Here is an 11,397-nt window from a genome sequence, read left to right as displayed (position 1 = left end):
CTGTCTATCTTGTGAACTCCTCTGACCGTTTGGTCATCCCGGAGTATAAACAGATTATTTTTTGGCCGCCGTAGCCTAGTGGTCAGGCCCGCGGGTGCATAAGTACACATGCCTTGAGTGACCGGAGTTCAAACCCGTGACTGCTGAATACGGTGCTGTTTCTTGTATTCTGTCTATCTTGTGAACTCCTCTGACCGTTTGGTCGTCCCGGAGTATAAACAGAAAATTTATTTTTTATTTATGATGTCACTCCAACCTTCTATGTCACCACAAATGCAGAAATTATCATTGGAGAGGCCCAGTTCTTTATTTGGCGTTGATTGACCCATGTCCAGAGAGGATATATGTCGTCGTCAGGTTGGGGGTGAACCAGGTCAAGTTGCAGCTGACGAACTAGTCAATGGTTGGTATAAATATCTTGCCAAATTCGTTTCTGTTCTACTTTCAGGTCTGATGCTTATACTTAGGGATTCTGTTGTTATGTTCTTCCTGGTGCATTCCATTAGACTGCAGAAAGCAACATGCAGATCTAGGGGAAGTTTCCCTGTGATTACTTGGAGAGCAAGTGTTGATATAGTGGGGCATGCTCTAGACGTACATAGAAGGATGAGATGGATCTGTCCAAGCCTGTTGATGATGGTCTCGTCGAAAAAACGAAATCGAATTTAGGCTCCATACGTTTTGATGGGTATGAAGACAGTGCTGTAAAGGAGGTGCAGATTTCTTCTTTTTAGTACTGTCAGTGACGGATTAAGGTATGGGCTAGCAGGCCACTTGCCCGGGGTGGGGAAAAAACAGAACAATGAAGCAAAAAAAAAAAAACCTGTATATCCTTAATAAATGGGTGCCAAAATACATTGGTCCAGCGCTGCTGTGTCAGTCCTGGTTCCACGGGCTAACATGGCTAGGTAGCGCTTAGCTTGTTCTTTTAGGGAATCAAGATATAATAAAGTCCACTTATTATTCAGGGTTATGCCCAGAAACTTGATTGAGCTTTCATATTGGAGAGGATGGCCATGTAGTATAATCGTGGGATGTCTTCGCATGAAGAGCGCCCTTTATCAATAGTGTTTTGCTTTTAGTTTGCTAATCATCAACTTATCAGTTGAAGCCCATGTTGCAAAGTCTTCAATTTCTCTGTTCGCAATCGAGGAAAGAGTGGGTCTATCTACCAGGATAAAGAAGTCATCTGCATAGGAGAACATGAAGGTGTGCTCAAAGGCATAACTTAGATGCTCATCCGACACAATGTTACACATAGCTGGGCTGATAATGGAGCACTGACGGCAGCCTCTAGTGGTATTCCTTGTAATCCGATGGAATGGGGGTCTTGATTGTGATTTTCCTATTTGTGAAAAAGCGGATGAAGCATTTGTAGAGCTCAAGAGAACATTCGGTGGCAATACCTAATCTCATGACACTAGGCCACCAGAGTCAAAGGCCCTTTTGAACTCTATAAAGATAGCTATCATGTATCTAGAATCAGATCGCTCTTTTGCGTTGCTAATGCTCTGGATTCTGTTAATAGTGCAGCATCTTGGTTTAAATCCATATTGGTAAGGGGAACTAAATCCCTTGATTTCATATATAGGTAATAGCCAAGCTAGCTTGCTGCTGCCTGGCTTGCAGGAAACGCTCAAGGACCTTGCCCAGAATAATAATAATCTAACTAGATAAAATTTGTAAACCAAGGCAACATTATAGTTTACATTATATTAGGTTTGTAAATTACGTGGTTAAATTTAATGATGTTTACCACTTTTATTAGACAAATACAAAACCTATAGGAACAAACACAGGGTAGTCATTAGAATGTCATAAATTATATAGTGCCCAAAGAGATTTATGTGGTCAGTGGAAAAGCAGCGGGCTTCAATTTTAAAAAAGGACTATGGTGGATGAAGGTATTTTATGAGTTCTATTAACTGAAGAAAAAACTATTTCACTTAGATCGTATTTTATTTAGAAATTTTGAAGAAACTATAGTAAGGGAGGTGAGGTGGCAAGGTAAAATTGGAAGGAGGTAACTGCAAAAAAGCTTAAGAACTGTTGCCCTAGGGAAACACTGTTACCATAAATATCCTGATGGCAGCAGTATTAGCAAGGAAGTGGTACACCTTACATCAACTGGGTGCTCAAGTTTCCACAGAGTAGTAAATGCCGTTAGGGATCATCAGCTGTTGGATCCAGACATTTTTGCTCAAGAGGAGAAATATTACAATATGTAACAGAAAACTTTTGGGGAAAAAAATAAAAGGTTGTTCAACATGCCAACATCAACTGGGTGCTCAAGTTTTCACAGAGCAGTAAATGCCCTTAGGGATCATCAGCCGTCCCACGGAGTTCAAGACAATAAACATACGAGTAAAGTTCAAATACAATCGTGTACTGTATTACCAGACATTACCATCAGTCCATTTAGCTCTGTGGAATTCAATAACGGGCTATTTTGGGAAGACGAATCCTACAAAAACATCATCATATTAGAAGAATTACATACTCGATTGCCCTCTGTAAGTAGACTCATATATTTATTGTGTAGTTATCATCCACGTAAAAGCATAGATTCATTGTTTTACTGACTTTGCTGTCCTCAGCAAGTTTTCGTGTCAGTAATACTTTTCCAATTTATTTATTGTTCTTTCATACAATACAGCATTATCTACATTGGTAAAAGGGGTGAAATTTATAAAACACATTTATAAATTTCATTTTGAATGAAACAAAGAAATATTTCTGAATATATCAACTACTTTATAAGAGAAATAAATAAATCTTAGCTTTATTAAACTACTGTTTTAGTGGCGTTATTATAGTGATGTTATTTTAGGGACATATGATATGCTTCGTTTCAACATTTCTTGACGTCGTCTTCTGTTAGATCTTCCAGTAGACGTCCATCTACACATTGAAATTCCCAAATTTTGTTAATTAATACATCCTTATTTTTCACAATCCAATCATAAGAAGATCCACAACAGCTAAATGGATTATCTGGAAGGGAAAAGCACAGAAGTAAAGATTAATTGAATTATTAGTAATGGTAAGAAAAATAAGTAGGTCGTATACATAGTAGAAAAGTAGCTTAGTTTGTAATTAATAATGAAAAAGATAAAATATTCAGGAAAATAATATTTTTCAGTTTTCCTTTAATAACGCGCAAGTATTCTGAAAACCATTTTTGCCAAGAACACTATATTTATTCTTCTCTTGTATTATTATGTAATTTTATTCAAATAATAGCTTGCATACAGCTCAACTGACGAAAGTAATTGATAATGAAGAGAAAGAATGGCTTACTTTCAACACTTATAGCCCCTCTGTGAAGCAGTAGGTCCATGAATACATCTGGAGAAAGTTCAGTGAGTCTATTGTTTTCTAGATATATATCTCCCCAGGTTCCATCGAATGCAGTAGGAGAAATATTGGATATCCGATTCGAAGCCAATGAAATCTGAAAATATTTAAAAGGTTTATAAATATAAATACTACTTTTTAAAATTAATTTTTGTAAAATAAAAATTGAAAGCTGCAGTATTTATGCAATCATTCAAAGACTCATAATTCGTTTTTTTTTTTTTTTTTTTTTTTCTCCTGAGTCTTGGTTTCCTATAATGTGAAGCAGTGTCTTAAAAGTTTTTAGTCTCAACTTTTAATTAATTTCATTGTGAGCTTTTTGGACCATAGACTAAATTTTGCATTCTCAGTTTACTCTTATTCTCAAAGAAAATAATAAAAAAATAAAAGAGGCGCGATTGGCCCAGTGGTTACGACCCCTTACCGCTGATATCATGGTCCCGGATTCGAATCCCACGGAAGGGAAAAAAATCGCCATAAAAAAACGGTGAAAAAAAAATCGAGAGTCACCTCATCATTGGGTATGGTAGAATCTACCATCCCCAAGGTTGAGGCGATTGCTGAGGGAGATAGTGCCATCTGGTGCCCTGGATAACCTACAAGAATGGGCTTTTCCACATTTGCTAGCCACCCAACATCAGTAAGTAAATCTCAATTTCATGGAATCTTAAATGGTATATCCACATGGATATACTTAAATTACGATATGACCCTGCCTTCAGTTCAATGTATACTGTCCAGTTGAAATCAAATTTGTTATGCATATTTATTTTAAACGATCTCTATTAAAGGGGGCTATAATTCGTTTGAACCGAATTTTATCTTTAGGTAGTTGGAATTATGGTCACGTTGTAAACATTGTTTCAAAGTAAAAAATATTGATAATGGGTTTACTTGGGAAGCAGATTGGTTTCGGTTTTATTGGCGCAGGAGCAGCTAAGGCTATAATGCGACAAGTCCAAGTGGGAAATAGAACTTTTCAGTATATGATAATGTCCTTTCATTATTGGTAACAGGTGAATTGTCTTTTTCCTATTTTGTTCATAATGTAATTTGGAATGAACACATCACTAAACCAAAGATTTATAAGGCTGGGCCATAAAAATTTGTATGAGTATTTAATTTTTCCTTAGCTCTTGAAATGATCGCAAAACGAGAAAGTTGAATAAGATAGAAATATTAGTAAGGTTTTTGAAGTAATGTTATGTTAATGGTGTTAATAACTTTAATGTATCAATATTATAATACCTGTAAGATACTCACACCTGTGTAAAATCCCTCGTTGTCCAAAGAAAGAGAGTTCGGTCCTAAAGTTTCAAGCGAATTATTGGACAAATCCAACCCTTCTAGCATCGGAATACCTTTGAATGCATAAGGTTCTATTCTCGTAATCTGGTTTTCCGTCATTCTAATCATCGATATTGGGACATCGATGAATGCATTTGATGGCACATAAGTCAGTTTGTTTTTCTCTAAGGTGAAAGTAGTAAGGAATTTCAGGCTGGTGAGATCGCTGAAGGGAAAGTCAGACAGCTGATTGCCATACAAACTCAATACGCTTAAACTTTTCTCTAATCCTTTGAAAGCTCCGACTTCGATTTTAGAGATTGAATTCAATTCGATGAATATACTCCATATCTTCACTTTATGAAATAATCCTGATGGGATGGATGTAAGATTAGTTCCTTGGATCCAAAGTGCTCGAATACCGCCTTCGGGAAATGGTGTTTCAAATGCTTTACGTAACTGATCGGTGTTTGTTACCTTCATACAGTTAACCCCTTCATTATCACAAGTACATGGATGTATCAAAGTCTCAGCTGGACACGGGTCTTGTGCTTTGCCCTCATTTGGTAGCTGAAGAAATGCAATCAAAAGTAATATGGGAACTAAAAGAAAAAGAAAAAACATTTACACATCTATATATAAAGAATGTTAGCCGGTCATATTAAAAGAAGGTGTGAAAGCATTTCGTTAACGTTATCCAAACAGAAATATCAAAAGCAGTTTTCGTTTATTTATCTCGAAGAGTATGTCTATATTTTTCAACTGGAAAATAACTTTTTTTTTTCATTTAATGAAATTCATCTGTAAAAACGGACCCTTTCCTGAATCGTGTGATATGACCGACAGCACCCCAAATATGAAACAATTCCAGACAAATTGCTGAGTATTCATACGTATCAATCACTTATATTAGCTTTACAGAATTCAATTTTATGCATATTTTTCATGTTTTGAATGAAAATCGTTTTAAGAACAAAGTGGGAAGTCTGAAAGCGACTTCCCACTTTGTATTCCTTCGAGTGTTGAAAACTGATATTTTTCTAACATTCTGAGAAAAAGTTTGCTCTCTACATCACTATGGCTGGATTACTGGCAAGGAGTTTGAACGGAAAGGTATGGAAGAATACATCTTATTCTCTTTAATCAATTCAAAATCTTGATTAAAAAGATAAGATGTATTACGACTATTTTAGAAAGTTTTCTGAATAAAACAAAATAGATTCATTTATTGTAAAATTAATTCAAAATTGTTTCCCAGAAATAAGAAAAATCTCTTCGCCGCAAATAACGTATACCATTTTGTCCAAATTATTGGGATGCCAAGAGACATTCATATGACCAAAACATAATTTTAATATTAGGTGGACGCAACTATTTCCTGTATAAAGCAAATGTTCTTCCCAGCAAACTTCCCACACATTTTAGACAAGTTTCAAATAAAATATTTAGCCATTTCTCCAAGGCCAATTTCATCGACCACCCTCCAATTCATTCCTCATTCTACTACGTGTTACTGCTAGAATGGGTTAGAGTCGTGTTACTGCTAGAATGGGTTAGAGTCGTGTTACTGCTAGAATGGGTTAAAGTCGTTTTACTGCTGGTCTGCTAGAATGGGTTAGAGTCATGCTACTGGTAGCACGTTGTTGTCTTCAATCCAGGTCAACAAGAGTTGCATTTCACTATAAAATTCATTTAGAGCAGGAAATGAAGTAGTGTCTAAAACATTATGGTAAGACAATTTATTAATTTTCATCTCTACAAAATGTCGGCTATCCAACGCCATACCATGAAAAGCATTCTCACAGTCACATTTCTGCCACCATACTTCACAGTTAGGACGACGCAGTCAGAATGCAAGCGTTCGCCTGGCTGTTGGAATATCCAAATCAGTCCAGCAGATTGACGCAGCTCATACTGTAATTTATAACTTTAGAGCAGGTGCTTTCAATCATCCAAATATACCAATGCTTGCTGCTCGAACGGCTCTAGTTAACCATCGCTGATCACTAACTTTTGTAATCGGGGGTTTGCATCCTGCACCTCGCCCATGAAGACTATCCAAATGCAGTGCCCTACAGAGATCCTGATTTTGCTGAAGCTGTAGTAGTGATATTCTTTGACAACACGTTTGACCAAAATGTATGGACAGGTAAGAGAGCTCTTACGAGGCCCCAGTATGAGATTTTTTTAAATTATAATTAACAGGATATTTTAAAAAAGAGAGAAGCCATATTAGGGTTCTTCGGTTTAAAATTAAGCCAGCCATGTATATTATATCCATAAACTGTGTGCGTTTTCTAATCAATTTGTCTGTTTTGTTAGACGAAAAACCCGAGTTTCCGTAATCAAAATAAAAAAAAAAAAAAAACTTGCTAACCTCGTGTGAGACTGAATAACTGGACCACGGAGTGAAAAAAAAGTCTATATGAGTTCCTCGCTGTCTTTAATGGAATCCGAACACAGTCCTTTTTTCATCTGCTGTTGGACAAGTTAGTTTCAATTCAAGTATCCATACACTATGGAGCACTGTATAGAATATTAGACGGAGATGTCTAAGATTCTACTTGCTACCTGCGAGGACACGTATGGAATCTTAAACAGCACAGTCTAATATTGTATACAGAGAACCATAGAATAGGGCGGCCGTTGAGAGTGGTGAATGGCCATCACCTGAGCTCCCGTCCTGTTTGGGTACCATTTATGGGCACTTCTCGGCAAATTTGTCATTTAGAGAACACCATTGCTTGGAATACCATTCAGGTTAGCACAACAATTGTGTAGCAACTCCAGCGCCGCCGAAGTCTATGAAGCAATGGGTACTACAGGGTACTACCTAACTACTGTATTTTTCAGTTTTCAAACTCGCTGAGCGTGGAATTTCGTTTAAAACTGAAATGCTACGTCCAGATATAATATTTGGACCGCATGTTGCACAGGTTACATTTGATCTAAATACTTGAGCTGAAAGCACTCCACCTGTGTAAAGTTTTAAGAATCTATTTATTGTTAACAGAACCAATAGCTTATACGTTCTTTTGAAGAAAAAAAAAAAGTATTATATTAGGGTCACTCTCGTTGCCCTTCTCTATACTCCTTCCAGCAGATCTACATACTTCCTAAAATTAGGCCTCCAGACCTGTATGCAGTACTCAATGTGTGGCCTGACCATGGCCTTATACTATGGAATAATCACCTCCTTATTCCTGCTAGCAAAACTCCTGTATATCATTGACAAAATCCCATGAGCTGTCCTGGCTGCCTGTCTGCACTGCTCAGAGAACTGCATGTCTGACTGCACAATTACCCCCAGGTCTTTTTCATTTTTGCACTGCAAAATTTCTCGTGCGGTTTACGGGAGAAAATTTTCGTAGTGGAAAATGTAATAGTTTAATAATAATAATACAATGTAAACCATATAATGTAATGCTGTAAAGATAAAGTGCAGTAATTGAAATGTCTTTAAAGAACAAAATAATATATTTACTACTAAATTCATGTACCAAGTTAGAGGCAAGCTTAGACATATTCCAACATCATGAAAGCGTTCTGGTACATGAATACAACGAATTTCTCAGTGGTGAGCAATCAGTGTCAATGTGCTGTTACTTGAGGTTCAGATTCCACAACGACCTCCTCGTTGTTTACATCATGGTGACATTTATTAAATATCAGTTTAGCAAAATTTTAATAATTAGTGGTGCGACGTAGAGAAGCTTCTACCTGGAACTCCATTTCTGGTTAGCAGATAGAAGATAGCACAAATTTCTTTACTTCTACAAGGTAACCAACATGATTTTAATTTATGGCGAGGTTCATAAGAATTCTGTACATGTTGTTTGCATAAAAAACCATAATTTCTAATTCGACGAGTACCAAATCTTAAAACATTCTTGCTGCGGAGGGACGACTTATAGAAATTGATAAACAGAAACTATTTGAAGTAAATGCTGGAAGTGGAAGATTTCAACGAACTGCAAATGTTGAAGGTCTTCGTGGGCTACAAGTATCTCCTATTACAGGCACCAGACGGTTGTCAAGGTGAGTAAATGTTTTATCAGCAAGTGTATGGAGGGCATCATATGAACAGCAACTGTATCCATTTCACAGTGTCTGTAAAAGAACTGTTGCCACAAGGTATAAATAAAAGCTGAAACTTTTGTTAGCTGCTCATTTTGCAATATATATGATCCTCAATTTCTCATCCATGTTCTCGTTAGAGATAAATAATGTTTTAAATGGGATTTTCAACTTTCGAACACTCGAAACACTTAGGGAAAAAAAAGGCACGTGTGAATTTCACTACTCATTATCCACATTTATTTTTCTGTAATGTCTGGCATGGTATTCTTGGGACAAATCTCATTTGTGCGTATATTTTACCAGCAAAGTTTCAGGAATGGTATACATACATTTTTTGCAAACTAATTTCTGGGACCTATTGGAAGGCATAACACTTGAAAATCAGCAGAGGATATGGTTTATGCCCAACGGTGCATGCACAATGGCCATTGCGACCATCCAAACTCAAGCTCTTCTTACTTTGTTTGCGGTCACACGAAATTGATGGTTTAATCTATGCATATTACCATACAAGACGAACTGAGAAATCGCATTTTGGAAGCTGTTGAACCATTACGAATAGTTTTGAGGCGATAAGTCATGTCAGGGAAATTGTTGATTCATCTCCCTTGAACAAAATTATTGAACAAAATTTTGATATATTAAACAAAATGGAAGTTACTTTAGACAACTGCTTTAGGTGTTTCCTTTTAGAGATTTATTTCAATTTCTTTTTCAAAAAATTTAATAATTATGATTAATGTTTATGATTAATAATTATGATTAATATCCCAGAAATAAAAAAAATTGAGATATATGTTTATAGCAACTCTTTTCTTTTTTTTAAATTTTCATCTGTAGATTAAGCTCCTACATTTTTTTCTTGAAATTTTGAAACATACTGTACTTATTAAACAAAAGTGATATTCTGTAGCAATCATCTTTTTATTTGTTTATCGGTCCCAAACTGATAATACGGCAAAGCGAGCTATTTTTATTTAGTTTAGATTAAATATCGTTGATTAAAGAAAGAATTTTTTTTAATTAAAATATTCATAAGCTGTTTCTCTAAATTTATAAAATTTAGAGAAGCAGCTTCTTCAAACCTGCATTCTATTTATAACTGTAGATCTGTCTAAGTTACACAAAAGTTACATTGAAATCATGCTACTGACTTACCCATGATGAATACAAGAAATGATAACCAGGTTGTATATCTAATATGAATGCGAAAATGAGGATGAGAAAAAATTCATAAACGTTGTGGAGTGGGGTCTTATCTTTTCAACTGATATCACTACAAGGATGGCTTCATCATTTTTGATATCGGTTAATCAAGTTCTCAAGGGATGTAAAATCTGGCAGATATATTATCGAAGAATATGAATTCCATTCCAAAATAGATGTTTTTAACGGAAATTTTAATCTCAATTCCATTTGCATCAATTCCTTGATCACTGTGTGCAATTTAAGTTTGATTTATCAAAAGATTCATGAAAGGGTACGTGAAGAATGTGTGATAAGTGTATAAATGCTGAATAATACTGGTTTGGCATTAACCAAGTGTATGGATATTTGACATTGCCGACTGTTTTCTTTTTTATTTATTTATTAAAATCACAGGCACGAGAAGTAGTAGAACCTACAATACTTAGTACGGCGCATGGGTTGAACGTTGAGAAAAAGAAAGAAGATACTTGTCGATGTAAAACTTAAATTTCTGTAGATTGTAATTTTTAGGAAATTTGTGTGAAAGGAGGTTGTTCCAGAAAATGGAAGTTGAAGAAATAAATGGGGAAGGAGAAAAGTTGGTTCTGGGAGTTTTGAAGGTGGACAGTAAAATGATGCTGATTGGTTGAAGGCATGTGTTCGGACTGGTTAAGAAAACAGAGCGGGGAATTATAGAAGCCAATTCAGAAGAATAGGGCCCATGAAAGTATCTATAGAAAAGCATACAGCAGAAACAACGTCTGGGAGACAGAGAGTGGAGAGAATTTGTTAGAGATGAGTCAATTTCAAAATGTATACGTGAATTATATAACTCAAGTTAGGTTTCGCTTCTACTGAATAATTTTACTACAGATATTTCCATGAGCATTGTTCTTATAAAAGCCCATCTATAATCCAAATCCGGGCTCGAAGTGGAAAATTTCCCGAAACGAAACGATTGTGAAGATAATAAAACAAAATGCAGTTAATGCGTGTACGTGACATTATCGATGCATATAACGAATTGGAACGGGGTTTCGACTCGCATTCTGAGACCTCTTGAAACCAGATGGCACATGCGCGTCAAACCGCCACTACAAATTCAAAGTTCCACTCCAAAACGGTTAACTTTTCGTTTTAATTCATTCAAAGTTGCTTATATAGTTTTGGCACAACTTTTAGTCATCTGCGTACTACTCATCTTTTAGTCATCTGCGTCAAAATTAATTCCACAGAGACTCAACTCCAGCTTATTAAAAGTTATTACGAGTAATCTGTATACTTTTATACTTTATTTATTTATTATTAAAAGCATTTTCTCTATAAAAGATATTAACTATATGAAAAACAGCTTTCATATGATCTGCTGCCTTTTTGTTGTTGCTACATATGGAACAGGGACCCTTTACTGTAGTATTTTAATAGCTTTCATTAATTCGAATAAAGGATTATGAAATCTTTTTTGACAAGCATCGTGATAGATAT

General features: G+C 35.8%; 1 protein-coding gene across 1 annotated transcript; it reads right to left on the bottom strand.

Moving 5' to 3' along the window:
* Nucleotides 1–2,851: 2,851 nt before the first annotated feature.
* LOC150085439 (oplophorus-luciferin 2-monooxygenase non-catalytic subunit-like) lies at nucleotides 2,852–9,886 on the bottom strand. The gene is made up of 4 exons (XM_090374567.1): nucleotides 9,883–9,886; nucleotides 4,621–5,246; nucleotides 3,301–3,454; nucleotides 2,852–2,994 (listed from the first exon to the last, which is right to left on the bottom strand). Exons 1-4 carry the CDS (start codon nucleotides 9,884–9,886, stop codon nucleotides 2,852–2,854), a joined length of 927 nt encoding a protein of 308 aa, XP_090230693.1.
* Nucleotides 9,887–11,397: the final 1,511 nt, after the last annotated feature.

This window comes from Mastigoproctus giganteus, chromosome 5, assembly GCF_048544385.1.
Source record: "Mastigoproctus giganteus isolate SK-2022 chromosome 5, ASM4854438v1, whole genome shotgun sequence".
Taxonomy (NCBI): Eukaryota; Metazoa; Arthropoda; class Arachnida; order Uropygi; family Thelyphonidae; genus Mastigoproctus; species Mastigoproctus giganteus.
The sequence above is the reverse complement of the archived record's forward strand: the minus strand, read 5'-3'. Positions and strand labels throughout refer to the sequence as shown.